The sequence below is a fragment of the Carassius gibelio genome, chromosome B9 (assembly GCF_023724105.1).
Source record: "Carassius gibelio isolate Cgi1373 ecotype wild population from Czech Republic chromosome B9, carGib1.2-hapl.c, whole genome shotgun sequence".
Classification (NCBI taxonomy): Eukaryota; Metazoa; Chordata; class Actinopteri; order Cypriniformes; family Cyprinidae; genus Carassius; species Carassius gibelio.
Window position 1 is genome coordinate 18,778,759 of NC_068404.1, and position 23,507 is coordinate 18,802,265.

At 38.8% G+C, this 23,507-nt stretch overlaps 2 protein-coding genes across 4 annotated transcripts in view; both read right to left on the reverse strand.

The window, feature by feature from the left end:
* Nucleotides 1-10,364, reverse strand: part of LOC127965604 (serine/threonine-protein phosphatase 6 regulatory ankyrin repeat subunit B) — a 28,062-nt gene extending 17,698 nt beyond the window's left edge. The window contains exon 1 of one of the 2 annotated variants that reach the window (XM_052566471.1): nucleotides 9,888-10,364. In XM_052566471.1, coding sequence (XP_052422431.1) covers nucleotides 9,888-9,914 — 27 coding nt within the window. In that variant the 5' untranslated portion in view covers nucleotides 9,915-10,364. The remainder of the gene's footprint in view (nucleotides 1-9,887) is intronic. The other variant, XM_052566470.1, reaches the window with a different exon arrangement.
* A 1,810-nt stretch (nucleotides 10,365-12,174) lies between these two features.
* LOC127965440 (splicing factor 3B subunit 1) lies at nucleotides 12,175-23,500 on the reverse strand. Of its 2 annotated transcripts, XM_052566255.1 has the most exons (25): nucleotides 23,383-23,500; nucleotides 22,476-22,648; nucleotides 22,272-22,373; nucleotides 22,024-22,138; nucleotides 20,098-20,177; nucleotides 19,801-19,989; nucleotides 19,303-19,540; nucleotides 19,010-19,222; nucleotides 18,787-18,908; nucleotides 18,485-18,682; nucleotides 16,321-16,422; nucleotides 16,063-16,242; nucleotides 15,876-15,962; nucleotides 15,487-15,757; nucleotides 15,227-15,372; nucleotides 14,962-15,108; nucleotides 14,749-14,874; nucleotides 14,440-14,661; nucleotides 14,174-14,356; nucleotides 13,972-14,083; nucleotides 13,758-13,878; nucleotides 13,535-13,666; nucleotides 13,167-13,439; nucleotides 12,844-13,060; nucleotides 12,175-12,741 (listed from the first exon to the last, which is right to left on the reverse strand). In XM_052566255.1, the coding sequence occupies exons 1-25, from the start codon at nucleotides 23,408-23,410 to the stop codon at nucleotides 12,583-12,585; spliced, it is 3,936 nt and encodes a 1,311-aa protein (XP_052422215.1). In that variant the 5' UTR covers nucleotides 23,411-23,500; the 3' UTR covers nucleotides 12,175-12,582. The 2 variants fall into 2 exon arrangements, with proteins under 2 accessions (XP_052422215.1, XP_052422216.1); XM_052566256.1 differs by lacking the exons at nucleotides 22,272-22,373; nucleotides 22,476-22,648; nucleotides 23,383-23,500 and adding an exon at nucleotides 20,478-20,532 and having other exon boundaries at nucleotides 22,024-22,040.
* Nucleotides 23,501-23,507: the final 7 nt, after the last annotated feature.

Sequence of the window (23,507 nt, forward strand, 5' to 3'; positions counted from 1 at the left end):
TAGAACTAAAACTTGGTAACAATGTATTAATGCATATTTTTCATTTTAACTGATGGTGATTCTTAGGATATTGTTAGTCCTTCAGGGTTTCTGTAAATTTTATTTATTATTATTAATAGATAATACAAACTTTACTACCATACTAACAATATACAATGCACTATGGCTTGATGAGCTGCTCGGTTCATGAATATTAATCAAGTTGTCTGTGTTCGGTGGAACTGATTTGCTGAAATCAAAACAGAGATGGTAATAGATCAGCGCCAACCAATGAAATTGCCATTTGCACATTAGCGCCGCCCACTACCGGAGAAACAAGCATATCTTCTGCTTGTTCTAAAAAGATGAATAATTTCAAATGAACTCCATTATTTCGACTGGAGAATACAACAATGTATAAAGTTTACATGTAGCGAAGTGATTCACTCACTCTCTTTGCATGTGTGAGAAACAGTGCTATCAGCAAAGCAAAGTAGAGTCATGTGGCTTCACGCACAGCGTCAAATACAGGTGCCCTGTGCGTCCATTGAGATGAATTGAAAAAGTACAGATCGCTTGATGGAGAGCGAAACTTTGAAGCGCTCAGTCAGTATTCAGCGAGTGAAAAAAAAAAATCTAAATCTAAAATCTAAGAGTTTGTTAGCCAATGGCTGACAATAGACATCATTTAGTTGCCCAGAGTAAAATTTAGTCGCTTATGCAAGTGGTTTACTTGCAATGTAGAGGGTTGAGTTACCTTTAAATATCAGTTTCAATATCATTCTGAAGTTCTAACAAGGTGAGTGGCTTCTGTTACTTTCCCACACTCTTTCTCAAAGGTCTGTTCTGGGAGTAAATTTAGTGAGCTGATATGAAATTATGCAAAAAGGGTGGATTGCATTACAGTAGCAACAAATACTAATGTACAGCTATCGACTTTAATTAAATTAAATTTATGTAATAAAATTTTCATGGACAAAATACAGTAATTTCTATAGAAATTCTTGCAATCGGGTGCAAAAGATTTTGCAGATTTTGCGACAAGTTCCGGTTGTTAAAGTCCCTTCTGTGTGGGCTGTGCTTCATACATTGCTACACTAATGTGACTGCACCTTTAGGGTAACAGATTTGAACAAACCCCAAATGCTAGTACCCACCCAGAACACCCAATAAACCACCCATTAACACACTAGCAACCGCATAGAACACACTCAAAACCACACAGAACACTTTTGCAACCTTACAATAACATGATCCTGGCAACCACCAAAGCACTGTGGTGGAAAATTATGCAAAAGGCAAGTGCCACATTTCCATCAGAAAGTAGACAGAGCTACAAGAACCTAGATTATCCTTGTACTTATTTCATAAACTTTATGTTTTATATCTTTGGAATCATTTTGTCATTCAAATGTTCAGTTCTTGAATCAGTTTCTCAGCACAACCAGACAACTAGGCTGCAAAACCACAGTCTTCTCCATTTCCATGAAATGGCGTCATTACAGGGAGGCCAAATCGAGGCCCAAAGAGCCCCAAGGAAGCTTTTCCCCACACATTGTGGTCATTAACCAATTTTGTTGCTACAGTTAATAGTTGTCATTTTTCTTTTGTAAGTATTTTTCTAGATGTTATGACATGCAAGCAAACAACCAAAACAAAGGTGTTCACTTCCTTCCTGTAGCATGAGGCTGGAAGCATGGCGAAGGCAACCCCTCCCAAAGAAATGTAATTTTCATGTTACTAATAAGTATATATACATCTACATAATCATGAAGGTCTCTAGAATCATCCAAAAGAAACAAATCTTCCAGGAGATCTATAGTTCTTTCTATACTTAGTCAAAAGTCCAAGCCGCAACTCTATTTGCCTGTGGGCAAATGACTGTAAGTACATATCATGGGGAAATGTGGTATACTGTGTTATTAGGTTAATAAATCTAGGTTATTGTATTTGTTTAGTGCTCATTGCTTTCACAATAGCACAACTAAAACATAACTTAACCCTTTAATTGACATCTCTACTGTACAGTACACCTCAATTTAATATAAATCTTGTCAAAAGGAGATGAGACCGTGATCTTTCCACAGCCCTACTGCCCCACTTCTGTGTCTGCTTTTGTCATTGGGGGTTTGGGAATTTCCAGTTTTCAAGTGACAGCAGCAGTTTACTCACTTCAACCAGTCACACAAAGGGAAGAATGGAAAGATACAAAGATAAAACATGGGATTAATTGCTGTAGATTATCTGTTTCTCCCTTTTATGACATTAAGTATTGTAAGGGACAAAATATTGAGGCCCCTTCATCCATTTTGGATGCATTTCCTTCTAATTGGTCAAGAACATTAATTCTTTTTATGACTAGTAACTTATGATTCCATTATAATGTTGAAATTCAGACAATTAATGAGTCTATATTTACATTATTACATGAAATCACCTAATACAATCAGCCATTGAATACTAAGGGTCTAAAAAAATCAAATTTGACATTTAAGGGGTGCATAAAACATATTTGCCCACTGGCAACTATAGTTGCCGAACATTCAAATACAGTTAAAAAAAAAAAAAAACTGGGGAAAATAAATGCAGAACATGTTCACATAGGACACTATTAACATGAATATATGCATGAAACCATTCAGAAAAATGTGGGCACAAATGGGTTAAAGTCATGTTTCCTCTTGTAATGTAATTATTATCTTCAGATCTTGTTTATGCAGTAACTAAAGACTAAACTAATTTTGCCAGCTATTTTCCGAAAATCAAATGCCAAGTTTCATATATTTATATGGCAGCGCATTGAAAACCATGATAATCCGACACATGCGTAGGATTAGAGAAGCATTACAACACAGAGGTGGTTTGAGCCAAACTTGGCTGCATCTAAACTCCCAGTGTCTCTATCTGCACATCTCACTTCCTGTTGCTCTTTTTCACCTTCTCAGAAGCGACACAGAGGAAGCGTGGAAAGCATTTTCACTTCCGCTATACAACAGAACACATGCAGGCAGGCCAACATGCAAATGAACACACATGGTTCAACAGTAAGGACCGAGATTGTAAAGTGAGGGATGGATGTTTAACATTTTACCAGTATATCAGCATACTTTGTAAACCCCATCTGAATTCATAGTTGCAAAAGAGTCCCATTATAGCTTTTTTGTGAAGAAAAATTATGAATAAATTTTTCTGACATTTCAAAATATATTTCTAAGAATAGCTTCTTTCACCATGACTTTCTCTTTAAAATGCACACACACAAACAAACTCTCTGTGTAGAGACAATAGGAGATGTGTTGTTGAGATCTGCTCTATTTTCAGCTGCAGAAACAGGCCATCTCACACCCACTCACTTCAAACTCATTTCATCATCCATAAAAAACGATCTCTGCTGTGCCAATTCGCCACAAGCCATCATTCATTTTTTGTTATTCATTTAAAGTACTCAGCTCTCTAAAAGAACCAAAGGCTGAACAGTTTCATGAATTTTTCTTTTTGTGCATCTCACCATATCATCATATCATTAATCAAACATTACTATCTCAATCGTTTCTTCTATACAGCAAACTTGAAAGAAATTAAGATTATCGTGATATTTTTTTTTGGTCATAATCACCCTACTGGAAATTCATAAAATGTAGCAAATTTGTCAAGACAAATTTATAAGATAAGATTTCAGATTATGAATATGACAACAAGGGATATCAGCCAGGGATCGGCGATCAGTCTCACTTCTTTATGATTTCAAGCCGGTATATTTTGTTACCAGTGGCACAGGCAATAATGTCACGTCAGCTGCACATTTCCGCTCTCTTCTCTCCTTATTTAAAGGTGCAATAGGAGATCTTGGAAAATGCTAACATTAGCCTGATAGCACTGAAAGCAAACGTCCCACCCTCCCTGGAATCGCTGTCCAAAGCGACGCCATCCAATGCTCACAGACCAGAATACCAGAGACAATATAGTAGTACATCTACATCAGTGGTTCCCAATTCCAGTCAATGTTCCGAAGTGAAGTAAACGTATTCTGTTTGGGTGAACAGGGTCATATATATATATTAGTGTCAAAATTTGCTCGTTAACGAAGGCGATAATTTATTTTTTCAGTTTAACGTATTCAAAATATTTTATGTAGGGGCGGGGATAGCCACCCACTCACAACTGCTGCTTCTGTCACTTATTCTCATGATAAGAAGACTGAATTTATTCAGTCGCAGAATGACTGAACAGGAGACGTTTCAGACAAGCGCTCCAATTCAATTTGTGCACGCTTTCTTAGTGCGTATCCTTTCATATCAAACTGCGAAATAAACTATGTGCAAGCAGTGTCGTAATCAGTTAATTCATGGAATTACCTAAAAAGGTGATTAAAGCTGACGTAAACTGTGCATGCATGAAATATATATATATATATATATATATATTATATACAGGATATATTTATATGTATGCACATGTCTATAAAATCAGCCTAGCACTGTCTCACTCGTCTAACACATCCTATTTAACTCATCAGTTTGTGTTTATTTGAGCACTTCTATCAGTAAACGCCACCTGCAAAACACTAAAATAAATATCAAAGAAATAATGCAGTTAAACAAAAAAAATAAGAAAGGTAAATACACCCTCTCTAACGGATGCGAGCGACGCAACGCGACAAAATACTCATTATAGTCAGTGATGCTACACTGGATGCAGCACACAACACGACATGATAAATCCCCGTCCGATCTGTGAGATACTGACACAGAGTTCAAATGTCCTGTATAGACACTAGACAGACGAAACCTGTCGCAACGCGGTTGTGTTGCGTCCGGTTTACTTTTCCGCCACCAGGCAAGCTCAATAACTCCTACTCTGCACACAATCTATTTTTGAAATAGGAATCGTTGCCATATTTCATTTTACCATCTTTTATTTATCGCAGTCTCGTTTGTATTTGGCCAGTTTGGAGAAAGCCTCACCAAACCTGACAAGCCAGCGTTTGCGATCACGAGAACTTGTGCAAACGCTGATGGGAGAAATGAATGCAGATGACTCCAGATCGGTGATGTTGTATTTGCTTTCCCAACAAGATCCATCGCCCCACACTAAATTAATTTGCTGAATGCATAAACTATATTTTTCTGCGCTCAAATCTGCCAATCTAAAGGAAAAGCTGTGATTGAGGTAATTTGATAATTACCATATACTTAGAATTTGCAATTATTACAGTTATATTACACTTATATACAAAACTTTGTATTGAGTTTGTGACGTCACAGCAACCGTCACCGCCCTACTTCTACAAACTATTTTTGTCATTAAACATACCACTGCATAGTTTTTTTTTCAATTATAAAACACTAGACAGAAACTTAGACATCATAAGTGATTTATTTGCGGACTATTATTATTTTGAGCACTAGAAAAATACAATAAGAATAATTTAAGAAAAATAAGAATAAGAAAAAAAAAAGATTTAACTTTGTATGCCAATCACAGAAAATCCTGAGATTGCTAGAAATGCAGCATTTACAATGAATCACAATGCAAATAAGTGCTGATATGCTGATGACCACTTATACAGATGTTAATAACACAAATGTGCAATAGAGTAAATAATCAACTTCTCTATTCATATAGACGTGTTCACTTTGATAGCCATGATCATACAGTAATAGCGAGCTGATTTGACCTCAAACAGATTGTAATAATGCAGATACATTCAGAGACTTTCAACCAGTAGAACAAAAAATGTTTCTGAAGACAATCACCTATTGCACCTTTAAGTAATTCCCGCAGGTTTTGCGCTTACACCAAAGGCGCGTGAACCACCACTGATCTATATTAGTGGAGCGCATAAGCCACCCCGTCTCAATCAGCTAGTGAGCCACAAATACCAAAATGAGTGGCTAACTTCACTAAAACGTTCAAATACATACAAATTTATGATAAAATTCCCATCTTACAGCATCAAGTTAAACACAGTCAGTTTTGGAACGTTAAATAATTGAGAAAGTGAACGTGTGTTGTGTAACAGTCAAGCGGCAACCTCCCGCTCTCTCTCGTGAAGCCCATATGGAAGTGACTAAAACTGTAATTCATCAACTGGCCACTAGAGACTGGCTGCAAGAGGGAGTCAATCCCAAAGACTCCCCATGCTAAAATGCACGACTTTACAGCAGGAAAAAAAAAACTTTTACAGCCTGGTTCGTCAACTTAGCTCATTTTGCCCTTCATGACAACGGTGAACTTAAAATTCTGCATAATTAAGGGCACGGCCACTTGAGTGACCAGCGTCAGCAACCAGCTCCCACCTCTTTGCCCATTTTCAATTATCTGGGAGTGATGTGCGGTGATGCGCTGCCAAGATGGCAACAGCTGCCTCTGCTCCCACTTTTGGCTTCAAAAAAGCTCTTTGGAAACCTATGGGTGACATCACGGACACTACGTCCATGTTTTTATACAGTCTGTGTAGGGCTGGGCGATATATCGAATGCGATGATCACGCGCATTTAGTCAGTAAATCTGGTTCCATGATTACCGCCAAATCGCCATCACCTGCTTTCAAATGGAGCATCATTTAATAGACAGAGTCGTAGATCACTGACAAGCTATGCAATTTCGCCTTCATTATCGCAGATGGATCTCATTCAATAATGAACGCGATATTGTGTAGCTTGTCAGTGAACTACGATCTGTCTATTAAATGCAGCTCCATCTGAAAGCAGGTGATGGCGATTTATCGCTAATCAGGGAACCGGCTTTACTGACAAAATTGGGTCCATGAATAAACTCTTGAAGGGACCGCAGTCCAATATTCCTGCTGCTACATTTTATAACTTTAAGGGTAAGAATTACTTTGTTTTTAATTTTACAATGAAGACTACACAAATTAAATTTGATAAAAAAATTTACATTTGATGACCTTAGTCATTGCTGTAGTATTTCTTATCTTACCTGAAAACTTAGTTTCATAGCTCTCTTTTTTTCTATTGAATTTATTTGTGCTGTTGTTTGCAATTTATTCATTTGCCCTTATTTTATTACTGACTTTTTACTTGTGTTTGTTTTGGGTTTTTTACGTTGAAGAAATTTATATTTTTGTTTGTATGCTGTCAATTATAGCTCTTAGAAAAAAAATTGGAATCTGCAAAAATCTGTAACAGCAGATCAAACTAACAAAAAAAATCGACAATCGGAATTGGCCAGGAAAAATGGAATCGGTGCATCTCTAATGACAACAAAATTTTACCAAATTATTTTAGCATTGTGAAACAGAAGTCTTTTAGAACCGTATTCTTCAGGTGCGAACAAAGCAGCTTTCTGTTGGTCAACCGGAGAATTTGTGTGACAAACTGCCTGGATTCCCCTCGTAAAAATTACCTAACAACTGTAAATTTGGCCACACATTTACAATGTCAACGATATGTCTCAATTCACTTGTTTACTTTTATTTCTCTGAAAATATTTGAGTAGAAACAAGTTCAAGGTGAAACATCTCCTGAGCATATTTTAGGCTATTATACTGTCTTATAGGGGATATCGTATTAAAATTATTTTCAGTAATTAGTTCACCATTGATCCCCCAGGATTCCTTTTCTTGGTGACATATTTATATCAGCAGAATTCACAAAAACAACATTTAGTAGATTAATAGAAAACCAAATGTTTACATTTGCAAGGCAAATATAAAATCTCATGCACAAGATCAGGAATGTAAAATAACACAGAACTGGCACTAAACACTCTCACACGGGCACTGGGCCACTGGGCCATCCTTATCGAGCTCTTTTACGAGAGCATTGAATATATGAGGATACAATGTTGAATTCTCTCAGCTATGAGATATGGCCTCTGTCTTGATCGCATGCACAACCACACAGCTCTTCTCTCACTGGAAAGAGAACACAACAGTCTGTGTTATGGCACCACAAAGCTTGGGGACGAGATTGCTGAGCGCTGGCACAATCAAGGATCTGGACGCAGCTCATCACAAATGAGGACATTCCCCGACCTCCCAGCACGGCTCCATGCCAAAGCCAAATTCTCAAACACTGAAGCCATTGTTGACATGCAGTAGGCTACACGACCTCCTCCCCCCAACTCCCCCCGTCCCCTTGTCTATCACTATGGCCAATAGAAGTGAGCCAAACTTCCTTCTGAGCCAATGAGGGCTGGGGTTTCTTCATTTTTGACAACTGGAGCACTGCAGGCTCTTCTTCAAAACAAAGCAGACCGACTCCTTAAGAATCATGGGTCTAAGATGAGGAACTGCTGATGTCGCACAATACATTAACTGCGAAACTGAAATCTTGGTCCTTGTGACAGCATTTTCCCCCTGATGTTTAAAGTCAGCATGAAATGAAAATTTGCCCATGCATAGGTTTTAGTTTTTTAATGTTGTAAAATGTAATCGATATATAAGAGCTTGATCGTCTGGTGAAACAGCAGACTTCTTTCTGCTGACGTACAACGGACTTCTCCAAACATTTAGTCCACTTAAACATCCTCTTTCTTAAAACTAACTGCAAATTCACTTTCAGATCTCCCTCCCTCCATCCAAACAACAACTGATAGATAGAACCAAAACATTTTTTTTGTTTCTTTTTGTAAATATCCCTCACATGTCCATCACAAAATTGAAGAAAATCTCTGTGGCTAATTCTTACATCATAACTTTAGATAGACCATGCATTCTGCAAATCATCTGATTCAGGGGTTATACTGAGTTTGGTGAACAGCAAGCTCTAAAACACTGTTCTGGAGAAAATCTTAATTAAAGGAATTGAATCTTTGACTTCTGATTTCTGAACAGTTATAAATAAAATAAAATGAAAAGTGTAAAAAACTGACACTGTCATGAAGTGGATAACAGAAGTATCTTGAAATGTCTTCCGTTGACTGATGTGTAAGCCGTAAAACCCTCTATCCTCTATTTCCTCTCTATAGTTTGTGTGCACTGAACTTGTGTCATGTAACCCTCCGAGACTATGAAAAAGCATGAGAGGGGAATGTTGAGATTCAACAACTTCCTGTTCCTTTCCTCTTCGGGGCAAAGTATGGAAATCAAACTGTACACAAGACCAAAATGACCATAAACATTACTGCACTCAGAACACTTAGTGTCACACATTAACTTCTACAAAGTAAATGTCCTGGGATTAATAATGCATGTAAAACTTTTTGGGGCATGGTGTTAAAAACCAAACCAAAAATATTTTCAACTTGTGTCCTGCTTTGTAAAAACAAACAAGACATGCATTTATATTAATGCACTTTTAATGGAAGTCTAAGCGCGAAGACACTGCTTCAGGGTAAACGTTAAAACATAAACTGTTTTTATTGCCACAAGAGTTTACAACAGTATATGCTTGTGATGTTCTGCTTTTATCAAAGTGTCTGCTAAATGAATGAATGTGAAACTTAAGTTAAATATAAATATGTGAAACTTTGAAAGGTATCAAAGTACTATCCAATCTTTCAACTCCTGTCATGACAGAGAAAAATCTGCTCATCTAAATCAGTTCAGTAAATGTAAAAAAATGACTTAAATTAAATATACTTGATTAATATCTTAAGTGCATTTGTTTTCTATTAATAAATTAATTGAAGTACTCTATCAAAGATAAGCGCTGCACACTTCTTTTAAGCCCTCTGGAATCTCTTGCCCTTTCTGCAAATGCATTACTGTACACACATTTTTTGTATGTTATAACAAATTTAGGGACGAGTTGGCATTTTCTGAGGCAATCAGTTGCAACCATTTATGGAGCATCATATTCAGTATTTTGTGCATTCATTAAAAAATCACATTTAATCGTGTGCAACTCGCTCAATTTCATCCAAGCAGCATGCCATCCTTCAAATAAACTGATCATTTTGCAAACAAAAAAGCATGCGTTTAAATAACCGTATGCAATTACCTGGTCGACTAGTTTAAGAACAGCCATGTCATGTGAAACTGCACATCCAAACTCCTGAAAACACTTGGAGGTGAAAATCAATAAAATCCAGAAGTGGTTGTGTGATTTTCTTCACGGAAGAATGATGCTGCACAATGATGTGGCATCAAAAGCTTCCTGCTTTGCTCTTGATGGCACCCTCCAGGGGCCCGGGGTGATGTGACGGCCGTGGCCGGCTCTTCAGGCGCTATCTTCGGTCAGCGGGAGCTGCTGTAGCTGCTGTCTCGCCACCAGCACCCAGGCGCTCTGGGAAAGAGGAAAAGGGGAGGGAGGAAAGGATGCGAGGGCTGTTGTAAACAATCCGCATTTACAGCAGTGGCATCCACAGCGATACCGTTTTCAGATATTATATCCCTCTCGCTTATGTTCTGCGTAATGTATTCATTCGTTATAAGAAAACACAGGAAGTCAGCGTTTTTTGTATGCTTCCCCCTTGCTAATTTCGTGATCCTACTATGGCGAAGGCGTGGCTTATGAATATTAAGTAGGTACCCAACGTTTCAACTGATTGGCTGAAAGGCAGACGCTGTCAGAGTGGGCGCTGTTGTATTGACCAATGAACGATTCCTACTGCGGACTTAGATAAATTATGATATGTGACTGGATGCCTGGAGGAGATTAGGAAGGACCATCATTGCAACCTAATTATTATTCATGAAGTACTGCATCGCCATAGTAGGATTCGTAATTTCGTTTCCCCCTCTATATCTGATGCACAGGATTGTCAGTTCTTCCGAAGAGCCATCATCAGCGCCTCGCTGGTCTGACGCACGAATGAATCATTCTAATCTGTTGTGTTTAATGATTCGGTTTAGTGAACCGAACTGTAAGAGCTAACGTTAACTGATTCGCTAAAATGATTCAGTGCGCTAATCCTCTCTGAGTGATTTCTCATAGAATACAGATATCACATCTTTCATAGATTTTTTTTTACAAATGAAATAATACATTCATTATAATAATGTCAACAATTATTCTCTTTGTAGCTTGGTGAAATGTAAAGATAAATATACTGTATTGGCTGTATACTGCACAGCATGTAACACAACATAATACTTGATGAATAACGTTACTCTTATTATAAAAAAAAATGCCATTCATTAAGATTCGATTCATTTGAAATTCGATTCACTGTCAATGATTAAAACAAGTGTAAATGTCAGGTAGCATTGTACAGTTTATAACGGTCATATTTATTTGGTAAAAGTTCATGCTGAACCCTAGGGTTTACACTTGGAAGATTGCAATTTGCCACTATAATGCGTTTAGCTTTTAAAACTTTTAATTTTTGTTTATTTGTAGCGATTCTATATTTATCTCATTGTCTGTACAGTTAATACATGACAGCTCTACATTCTTAAAGAAATGGAAAACAGGAACTGGTCCACAATGTCCCTGGAAGCAAATATCAATGTTTGTTTGTCCTTTGATGGATGACATCACCTAACAGACTGTGTGTGTGTCTGATAGACACAGAAGCTATATTTAAAAAGGCATGAGAATTTGGGCTGATGGGTCAAAAGGAGACCACGGGAAGTGGCTGTTGTGTATGTACTGTTTACACGAGGACATACTATAAAGTATGTACACAGTTTAATATTTAATGCAAACTTAGAATTTCAAGTCAGTTCAAACACATTCAAGGACATGGTCCAAAACAATTTTCTAGGCAAAAAGATTTAGCTCTTGTACCAAAAAGTATTTTATTTAAACTTTAAAGCCAAGGACAAAGCAAATGTTCAAGAGACTATTTTCAAGATCAGCACAAGCACTGCAGTCCACAATAAAGCAGCCCATTGACTTCATGGAAAATAACAAATATTATCTGAAAGGGTGGATGTAAAAATGATAATGTCTAAAAGTATGGACTTACATTGTTACAGACTGAGAAACCCCAGGACCCTCATGTTTGTGCAAAATCACAAATGACAATCTGCCTTTTACATCTTCTGTTGCGTCTAAGCAAAATGCGGGAAATAAGCAAACAAAATCTCATATAATGAATGCATTTAACCCAAGAACCTTCCTTAGATTGCATTGTAATACAGGTAAAAGCCAGAAATATTCCCTGATTAAAAAGTCTTAGTTCACACTGCAGTCCAATCTGATTTGATTTTCAAATTGCCAGTCATTTTTGCAAATTCTCAAAAGACATTTGAGAGGATTTTAATACTGAAAGTAGATAGAATAAAATCAGGATTAATTTTAGTCGTGCTAAAGCGATAAAAGAAATGACAGTGGGGACCAATGACTTTTAATACACAAATGTTTATTCCGCCAAACTAAGCAACATTATAATAAGAACAGATGAGTGACTGAGCGAGAGAGAGAGAGGGAGGGCTCGACAGATCAGGATACAGGTCTCTAGTTAAAAGATTTACTGAAGATAAATCACATTCCTCAGAAACTCTGCTACTATCTTCACTGTCACTGTGCATGGTGCCACGCCGTAAAAACAGAAGTCTAATCCAAAGACCTAAAAGCATCACGTTTAACAGATTCTTTTTTCGACTTTGTCCTGTTCTTTAATGAGAAATAAGATTTTAAACCACAGAATTTGTGGTGCTGGTTGTAACATAACAAAAACCAAGTCCTATAAACCATGAATTAGACACAGATAGAGGAGAAAAGAGAGAGTGCACAAGGGTAGTTATATTCACAGAAAGTACTCCAGCTCATAGCGAACGTATGAGTTCTTCTCATCATTGTAGACAAGAGGATAATGTGCGATCAGTGCATCCTGGGAGCCGATATAGATGGAGTTGTAAATCTTCCAGTACACATCACGCACTTTGCGAGCTGGATGGAACAAACCCTATTGAGGGAGAAAAAAAAACATTGATCATGTTGACTATTAGATCATTACAAGTCAATGAAATGTAGTGTGCAGATTCCATGCTGGAAGAGTAAATTGTACCTGCAAGCAATACTGCAGCATGCGGCAGGGTCCAATTGCCACCCGCAGACCCTCAAGGGCCCCCATGACAGCTTGGATAACATGAGGGGACGTTTCAAAGACATTTGGCCAGACATAGTTGAGCAAATGATTGAGAGAATCTTCACAGCCAAAGCCATACACTCCCAGAGACATATGCTGCACCACAGCACTGGCTGTCTGTCTGTGTACAAGATCCCTGCAATGGAGAGCAAAGACAGAGTTATAGAGGCCTACAGAAAACAACCTGCATGTTTTAAGAGGTAACTCTCCTGTGAAAAGCAGTAATTCTTCTTCCAGCTTACCTGTCCATCAGAGCATCCTCCAACAAAGGTGTGACGGCATAGATGTAATCTTTGCCCATTTCACCGATGTATTCAAACAGGAAGGACAGAGACTTTAGGACGCCGTTCTGAACGTTAAGTTCAGGAACACGGTACTCGTTCATCAACGCAGGGAGCACGGTGAACGGCGAACACGTCTCGGCCACAATAGCGATGGCTACCGTTGTGCACACACGGTTTTGACGCTCCTGCACCTTCAGATTGTTAAGCAACGTGGCCAGCACATCGTGAGGACTAGAGATTTAAGAACAGAAATAAAAAAAAAATAAAAAATCAACATTTTCCAACCTGACACAGTCTGCATTGCGGAGAAGAATTTTTTGTCTTACCCAATAGCCTTGGCGATGTAGCCGAAAGTATTGACAGTAGCTCTGCGGATGGCCTTCTTGTGGGCTTTCAACAACTCTAGCAATTCAAAACAGATGCGCATCCATTCCCTGGCAGACACATACTCTGCACCCCTGTAAAGGACACGATGATGCGTTTAGAAGGCATTATCAAAATATTTCAAATGTTAATAGCTCGAATTCTGCAGGGCATTGTAGAACTGACCTGTCAGCAATTCTGCCCACTAAATCAATGCAGTTCTCCTGCACCTTCTCATGTCGGTTCTTCAAGATTGGAGTCAACCTTGGAAGTAAGTCTTTGATAGGTGGTGTCATCTTGTGCATACCTGCAAATGGGACATTTAAACAATTATACTCAAAAGAAAAAAAAAAAACATTAGAAATACTAACAGTAATGAATCACTTTGAACAACACTCACCAATAACATTGACAATAGCTTTAAGGGCTCCAAGAATGCTACCCAGCACTTCTGGGTATTCTTCTCCCAGATACTCATACAACACCACACCCAAATGGCCCATAAGCTTTTCCTACATGGAAATATAACAAGATATATATTAGTAAGCAGTATCAGTGTTTTTGTTTAACCAGGCCAAAAATGTACATAATGTGCCCCTAACCTCTTGACATGTCTTCATGACCACCGCTGTGCGAGAAATCAGGTCAGCAGCCTGTTGACGGACTTTGGCGGATTTGTTGTTGAGACGCCACAGCACTGTACCACAGATCTGAGGCAAGTATGGTTTAACTCTCTTACCCAGGGCATTTACCACCGTACCAAAGCCATTTAGCATCACAGAGTCCTGGAGATAGAGCGAGATTATGATGTAAAATGATCATATAACAGCAGCAGGATATTTAATATGCAGCAAAGTCTGTAACGCACCTCAGTGGTCTGTTCCTGGAAGGCGTACAGGATTCCATCAATAAGCTGCTCCTCCAGTTTGTGATCGATGTCAGCGGCACCAAGGTTGCCCATAATTTTCTCAATGGTCTCCATGACCATTTTCCTGTACTGCTCAGCTTCATCCTTCAAGTCATCCACGATACGGGAGATAATCTCAGCGGCCCCTACCTTATTGGCCAGCTCCACTGTAGTGTCCACTAACTGTTATAGAAGTAAAAAGAAAAGTGTGATTAATTGCATATTACTCATGGTTAACGTTACTTCTAATTATCTGATGATCTCAAATACCTGTCTGTAGTTGCGCCTATCCAACGCCATCCTGTGCTGCCAGAAATGTTTGAAGAAGGGGGGCAAAATCTCTGTTTTAATGTAATTGGCTTCCACACCATCTGTGCCACAGCACTGCTTCACCACCTGAAATGTAACAAAAAAAAAAATGTTTAGCCTAAAATGTTTTAGAAAGATTACATTTTTAACTCTTCTGAATAGTTTTTAATGCACCTTCAGGACAATCTTCTTCATTTCCTCATCAGGTGACTGGAATTCTCTAATAAGGATAAGCATCACTTCTCTGGTGTAATAGTTGGCATATTCAGCATCCATAAGAGGAATCAAGTATCCGATGGCTTTCAAGAAGGCAGCAAGACCCTGAGACACAGAAACATTGTTAAAAACAGATTTACTAAAAATCTGAAAATCTTTGGGTTGGAAATCTGAAAGCATAAAGTGCAAATGAAACGACTTTAATGACCAGACACATGCTTACCTTGCCTCGGTGTTGCCGGATACCTTTCCAAAGGGGTTTCAGCACAGAATCAAAGGACTCGATACCGTATGGTGTAGCAGCTTCAGCCAGGGCAGCGATAGCCAGAGCACTAATGGTTCGCACTTTCTGCTGCTCATCCACGAGACCTGAGAAAAAGAAAAAAAAACAACAGTTCGAGACCATCCTATAGAGCAGACAATGAAAAAATACTTTGTGTACAGCCACATATAGAAAGATGGAGACCACAATGTCATACTAACCATGCTCGATAATCTCCACCAAGCTGCGGAGATGTGGCAGGATAGCACAGCCCATGAGAATAGCGATCTGCTGTACGATCTTGATACCCGTGTGACGAGCCTGCCAGGATTTCTTGCTCTTGCAAACAGCCTTGAGGAAAGGCAGGAGAGATGGAATGCCCAGGGCAGACGCTACAACAGCGAAAGCACGAGCTGTGGTGTTTCTCACATACTCATCCATGTTGTCAATATCAGGCCTCATGGTAGAGATCATAGTGGCCAGACCAGCAGCCTGTTAATGACAAAATGCATATTTGATTAAGACCTACAAAATTTAAAGATGAATTAAACAACTGCTGGGATGCTTTTAAAGTACCAAAGATGACATCATCTACACACAACCATCTTACCTTTGCCAAGTTGGAGATGATCTCTCTACCCTCTACTCTAGCATAGTAATCTTCATCAATCAGCAAGGGCTCAATCACCACAAGAATCTTTAAGAACAAACAGGAATGTTAGAATAGATACATGAAAGGTTAATACGTTTTTCCACCCAAGTATTAAAATGAATGCTTACATGCAGTGCAGACTTACCTTGTGGACATATGGTCGAACCAAGTCATCAAGTTTGTAGAGGATACGATCAATGACTTTCACCAAGAGATGACGCTCCTGGTCCTCCAGTGTAGGAGACATCAACAACGGCAGGATCTGGTTAAAGAGGGGTCCGGCACCAAACTCTCTGGCTTTGTCTGTGATTTGACGAAGAGCAGCCTGAAAGGAGAGAGCTAGTTAGAGATCAACCTTGCAAGACAGTGTTACAGTCCATCAAGTGTGAGAGAGGATACCAACCTTCCTCATAGGAGGTGTTCCATTCTTGATCTTGAGGAGCAGCTTCATGATCTTACGCTCCTTCTGTTCTTCTGGACTGAGGGTGGACTCATCAACTTCAACCTGCAAACAAAGTTTGGATATTTGGTCAAATTGAAATCATACTTTTATAACAAATTTTATTATTATAAATAATAATTATTGTTGTTAGTTATATTTATAGAAAATACCATTAATGCTGTTACTATAATAATAATTAACATCTCAAAAACCTTCTGTACAATTTTCCTCCAGTGTTTGTCACAGATCCATGAATGAAATGAAACTAGTATAGCTCTAGATCAGAACACTATAGAGACATGAGTGTGGACTCTTTGGACTCGAGACTGCCAAGCATTCTTTAAATATCCCCCTGGCAATCTAACCATGCCCTAGCAACTATTTAGCAAGATATTGTACAGAAAATATTTTAACATTTATTCCACAAGACAAAAAAAATGCTGAAATTATTAAAATAACCCTACTCAAAAGTTTGGGAACCCTTGGTTCTTAGTACTGTGTTCTGTTACCTGATGATCCTCAACTGTCTTTCTGTTTTGTGATGGTTGTGAATGAGTCCCTTGTTTGTTCTGAACAGTTAAACTGAGCATCGTTCTTCAGAAAAATCTTTAAGGTCCTGCAGATTCTTCAGTTTTCCAGCATCTTTGCATATTTGAACCCTTTCCAGCAGTGACTTTATGATTTTGAGATACATCTTATCACACTGAGGACATTTGAGGGACTCAAACACAACTATTTAAAAAGATTCAAACATTCACTGATGCTCCAGAAGGAAACAAGATGCATTAAGAGCTGAAAACTTTTGAACACAATGAAGATGGCCAAATTTGTCTTATTTTGTTGAAAATTATTTTTTTTCCATTTAGTTCTGCCCTTCGTAAGCAACAGACGATACTTGTATGTTTCCTGGTACACAAATTAAGTACAATTCACCTTGATCTTCAAATTCCAAAAGTTTTCACCCCCCAGCTCTTAATGCATCTTGTTTCCTTCTGGAGCATCAGTGAATGTTTGAATCTTTTTAAATAGTTGTGTTTGAGTCCCTCAAATGTCCTCAGTCTGAAAAGATGCATCTCAAAATCATACAGTCACTGCTGGAAAGGGTTCAAATATGCAAAGATACTGGAAAACTGAAGAATCTGCAGGACCTTAAAGATTTTTCTGAAGAACGCTGCTCAGTTTAACTGTTCAGAACAAACAAGAGACTCATGCACAACCATCACAAAACAGAAAGACAGTCGAGGATCATCAGGTAACAGCACACAGTACTAAGAACCAAGGGTTCCCAAACTTTTGAGTGGGGTTATTTTAATAATTTCAGCATTTTTTTTGTCTTGTGGAATAAATGTTAAAATATTTTATGCACAATATCTTACTCAGGACAGTGCTAAATAAAAAATAACATGCATTTAGTATGATCTCTCTTATTTTTTGAAAATCACTCATATTTTCACAGATTCTCTTTTTTTGTCTTTATTTTGACAGGACAGTAGAGCAATAACAGGAAGTGAAGTGGGAGAGGGGGATAGGATCGGGAAAGGCCAATGAGCCGCAACACTTCTGTATGTCCGCACGCTGTCCACATCAGTGTGATCATCTGGCTTCTCTTTCGGCTCAGAGTGTCAGTAGGCTTATTCTGGCAATGGTCTAGCCATGCCCTAACAATCATTAAGAATATTTCAACAATCATTATTGTAAACTGAATGAGACATGGAGGTGAACTATTTTGACTCAGATTGCCAAGTAGTCTCTATCAACCTGGCAACTGCCTATCCAGACCCTAGCAACCGTACATCAATATATTATAAACAAGCCATATTTCAGCAGCAGAACTTTGTACAGACATGGGAGTTGGCTCTAGTAATCACACAGAAAACCCAAGAATCTGCCTAGTGCCAAGATTTGCAACAGGCAAGCACAACACATTTTCTTTATAAAATGTACAAATCTAATCATAATTAAAATTACTTATTACAAAATATTTTTATAGGCTTTATAATAATTATTAAAATTTTAAATATTTTAGTAAAAGACTCATTTTAAAAGACTAAAAATGTTCTGAAAAGCATGCAGAAAATCGGAGGTTTTCCACAACCCTGGGATTCCTGGTGAACATGGAACTTACCAGCAGTTTATCAAAGTACTGGATGTCATCTGGCTTGAGGAAGGGCAGGTTTCCAGAGGGCTGATCGTTGACTTGTTTCATTGATCTGTCCTCTGTTTGCATGTGGAAGCCAGTCATGCCTCCGATGGGGGTGGGCGTGGCAGCTAACTTACGGGCTGGGGTGCGGATGGGTACATAACCTGCTGGTGGCGGCAGTACCTAGGGAAAATGGCAGATTAAAAAAATTTAGCAATAGGAAAATATAATTAGATTAATGTTCTGACAGAAAGTAATGGTATTCTGTAGAAAACAAAGTTATGTACTTTGTATCCTTCTGGAAACATGGCATCAAGTTCCTCATCCGTCAATGGACGATTCCTCTCGTCAATCTCGCGCTCCCAGCGCCAAGCCTGCAGCTGCTCTGGAGTCATGCTCATCAGGTGACCTGCAAACATTCAAATCTTTACAGCAACTTCTACAAATCACCCAAAAACACATCATCATTTCTAACTACAATAGAAACAACCAAAACCACCAGTCCAGTACCTGGAGTGGGTGTGGCCATATTCATAGCAGGTGTGCCCAGAGGGGTTTTTCCAGGGGTGAGCAGAGGAGTTGAAGAGCCCATCTGACTGACTGGTGTTTCATCCCATCTTGACTTCCTCTTGCTTGCTCCTGGGGTGGGCGTCTCACCCACTGATTCATCTCCTCTGTCTGTACGTGGAGTCTCAGCCCAGCCACTTCCATGACCAGGTGTTTCTGAAACAAACAAAATACAATTATTTAAAATCACTGTGCATTGTTAGTGAATGCACCACAAACTGGACAAAATAGAAGACCTCTCTCTGTCTTTGGTGTCTCATCCCAGCGGTTCTTGCGCACACTGGAAGTGGCCCCTCCGTGGCCAGGAGTGGCATGTCCAGGGGTGTCTCGACCTGGCGTGGCAGCTCCAGCTGGGGTGTGGCTTGGTGTGGGTTCCCACATACGGGTGCTCGGAGTAGCTCCTGGGGTCTCGCTACCTTTGGCACGACCAGGTGTCTCATCCCAGCGACTGTTGGAAGGTGTGTGCCCTGGTGTCTGGGTAAAGAGAAGAACAGGATTAGCCATATTATATTATATATACTTAGCTATATATATATATATATATATATATATATATATATATATATATATATATATATATATATATATATATATATATATATATATATATATATATATATATATATATATATATTTATTTGTGTGTGGCTTTTTTACTTGAAGAAAAAGTAATTGAAATAATCTATTAAAATAATCAGTTGCAGCCCTAAAGCTGTTAAAGAACATTGACTCACTTCAGGACCTCCATCTGCCTGGTCCCAGCTGGAGACTTTTTTGGGTGTGGTGTTGCTGGGGGTATGGTCAGCCGTCTGGTCCCAGCGTCGTTTGCGTTTGGCCGCAGCAGCCTGGGATGCAGCAGAGCCGTTCACTGCTTTCAGCTCTCCAGATTTTGCTTTCTCTAACATCTGCAGCCTGATCTCTCTCTGGAGAAAACACATTGAACATTTTGCTCAGATAGGAACATCTCTTAACTGAACTTTTATTTTATATTTACAAATATTTTAGTTTCACTAAAAACCAAAGTTATTTACCTCCTCTTTGGACAGATGCTGCTCCTTCATAACATCCATGTATGTCCTGACCTGCATCTTGGGGTCCGGCGTTTTGCCCCCTATGCGAAAGAGCACCAACAAAATGCGAGACGGTCAGCCAAGTAAATCTCAAAACCAGCATTTTCACACAAAGCACTAGAGTCAACTGTCCCTGAATAGATGGCCTTAAATGTTTAAATTACTATCCTCTCTTAACACAAAACAACCCTAGACAATAGAAGCTAAGCACTCTTAGTATACAGTCATACATTAAGAACAGGCAGGTACAAAGAGGTTTCTGTTGCTTTTAAGAGGATGTAAGGAGAGGATATAGCCATCACTGATGCAGGGTCCTGGGCTGCGCTCTCCAGAATACGTACACTTTCAGTGCCAAGGGTCCCTCTGCAGTCAGACTTCAACCGGCAGAAAAGAAGCCTAGAAAATTTCTCTTTACCATTAGTAACACTTTGGAAAAGGGTTTGAACTCACACACATAATAGCATACCACCTGTTCTCCTCTTGTAACTCATTAAAAACACAAAAGGAAAAACGTGTTGCAGCCAGAGACACTGAACACTTTGGGGAATTCTAATAAAATCTTTAAAAAATTTATTTAAAATCAGAAACAAATTAATGAAAAAATGCACAAGTGTGCATACTTATGCATCTAATTTAATTTTTTTTTTAAATGCATCTACAATGGACTGGTATGAAAAGTTCAAATGAGAAGGGAGGACATGAAGTTGAGAAGAGAAAAGTGTCCTTGATGAGGCTTTAACAATAACATACAATTTCATAAAAAAAAAAAAAACTGTTTCGTGAAACCATGGTGGATTCCCCTGAAAGACCCTCTGGCCTCACATCAGAGCAAAACTACCAACTACGGTCTTGATTTATCTGTTAAACACGCTGCTTTTTGTTGACCATAACCTACACAGGACGAGTTGCTGCACCCTTAAGAGAGTGCAGACAGGACTGGCATAGCAGTACTGCTGTAGGAGAGAAATTAAGGACAGTTAGTATGGGCCTGTGGAATCTTGGTACACAGATTCTTCAATAGATATATCTCTATTTTATTACAATAAAATAGAAATATATTTACACAACAGTTTTGTAAAGCTTCCTCTGTCTGGGACTACATGCAAGATGTTTGGTCTCATCCAGAATCAATTCCCTCCCATAACCTGACCCCATCTGGTGCAGTTTGAGTGTGTGCAGCCTATTGCAATGTGTTCTGAAGTCCCTAAACCCCTTGCTAATTTGTACCAGTATGAGCACCCACAGGCCATAGGTTTAAAGAAACTAAAATGGCTGGGAAACATTTTATTGGAAGCTAAATTTGGCTTAACTAAGTTTTGTAACAGACTACAACCGATATGCACAGTAATTTGTAAAATATGTCCAGAAGTGGCTCAAGATTAGAGTTCCACTCTTTTTGGAAACATTACTAACTTTGACGCATGATGGGTGTCTAGCCTACATGCCATTGGGCAAATATATAGAGTATCTTATGGAACAAGAAAAAACTGGCAGTAACTGCACAACAAAGTGCACTGCAGCCTCAGGCATTATTGAACTCTATAAAAAGTGTCTGTTTGAGGTGTCTGACTATTGTATTACCTGTTTCACACAAAAAAGTACATTAACCCTTCGAACGAATGCCACCACCCAACCAAATGTCTCCCAAAAACTTTGCTGCCCAACTCATTTAAAACTCTGAATCAAAAATAACTGGTTGTCTGCAAATCTTATTAAAATATGCATGTCTTACTGAGACAGTCGAATCCAGGGAGCAAGTTGTTGGGTGGCGTTCAAAGGGTTAACCAAAAACAAAACTGGTCTGGACCGGAACTTCATGAGAAGAGTAAATACTGATCGGCATGGACAGGTAAAATAAACAGAGGAGAACAGTAGTGTAAAATTTACCATCAGCAAATGGGTCGTGGCGCTCTGGGGAGATGATCATCTTTTGTCTGCGTTTCTTGTACTCGTCCTCACGATCTGAAATCTTCTGTGGTCTGTGTTCAGCAAAGGGATCATACTGCAGGATGGGCAAAAGAATTATAATTGTATGATATTGTACAATCTTTTATCTCTTTCAACAAATGCATCCGGAAATAGTTTTTAGCTTCATTTAAAAAATGTGGAACTTGAAGACGTATTCTCTTAATTACCTGCTCATCTGACTGAGGAATGGAATTGAGTATTGCAACCGGTGCATGATATCCTGGTTTCTTCGGTCCAAGCAGACTTGTGGATGAATCTTCATCATCATCCTTGAAATAAATATAGTTCGGTTCAGAAATCCCTCCACGCAGTACTTACACATGCTGACATAGGCTCTTCTAAAACTTTTTAGAGTATTATGCTATACTTACATCTTCCTGCTCGTTGGCAGCAATTGATGTCACATATCCAGCAAAGCGGCTGTCACTGCCGCCGTAGATCTCCTGGTCATAATATCCAGTGGAATCAAGTCCAACCCCTTGCTCAGCTCCCTCCACCAGGGCAGCTTTCATCCCCTGGATTTCCAGGATCTGAGCCTCAATGTCTAAGAAAACAAAAAAACAACCAGAGATCAGAACACCAAAATACCTATAAACAGATGAACGATAATTCATTTAAGCGTCATAAATTACATTTACACACCCACATAGTGCAGTTACACATATACATGGTTTAGCATACAATTTTGATCCACTAATACAAAAAAAGTGCGAAACCACGTTTGATATAAACGAATACTTCGTTAGAGGAGCGAAAAACGGAACAATTATCAATATAAGTAAGTTTACATAAGCACGTCAAAAAAACTGACAATGTATACAATTCACTCAATTGGATTTTTTTTTACAAAGATAAACAACCTTACACGGGTAAAGATCTGGTCTGTGTTTGTCTGCATGTTTGCAGCGCCATTTTAGTTTCCATACATAATCGTTCAAGCAGCGTATTTTTAACATTCAAAATCTGTGCAATAAAAACAGATCATCTGTCTATAGACGAATACGTATTTATGCAATTAATATTACAAGTAACTCTGCTATAAACCACACGACGAATTTCCAGATAGAATATTAGTTAATTTGTCGTGTGCGCCACGGCCAGGATTTATTCAACGATCAGACACCATATTCTATTTACCACCTCAAACTGGCCTTATTCTGCCTTTTCCCGCTAATTCCACTTTTTAGGACTAGAAAAAAACGTACACACCGACTGCAATGTAGACATAAACTACAAAAACCTATATATTCCTCAATAATCGTTGATAAATGGATTTACCGTCATGTGTTTTGGCGATCTGCGCCATTTTCCTGCTGTTGTGTGAGCCTCAGTACCGGAAGGCCTTTGACTGCACATCCGACTCAGCTGCGCTCACGAGAACGTGCAGGCGCGTTACCTGGGGC

Coding starts and splice junctions, on each gene's coding strand:
- LOC127965440 (XM_052566255.1), bottom strand. CDS start 23,410: ATGGCGCAGATCGCCAAAACACATGACG. Junction 19,541..19,800: donor AGGCAGATGGAGGTCCTGAA/GTGAGTCAATGT, acceptor CTCTTTACCCAG/ACACCAGGGCACACACCTTC. Junction 14,084..14,173: donor TCATGAAGACATGTCAAGAG/GTTAGGGGCACA, acceptor ATTTCCATGTAG/GAAAAGCTTATGGGCCATTT.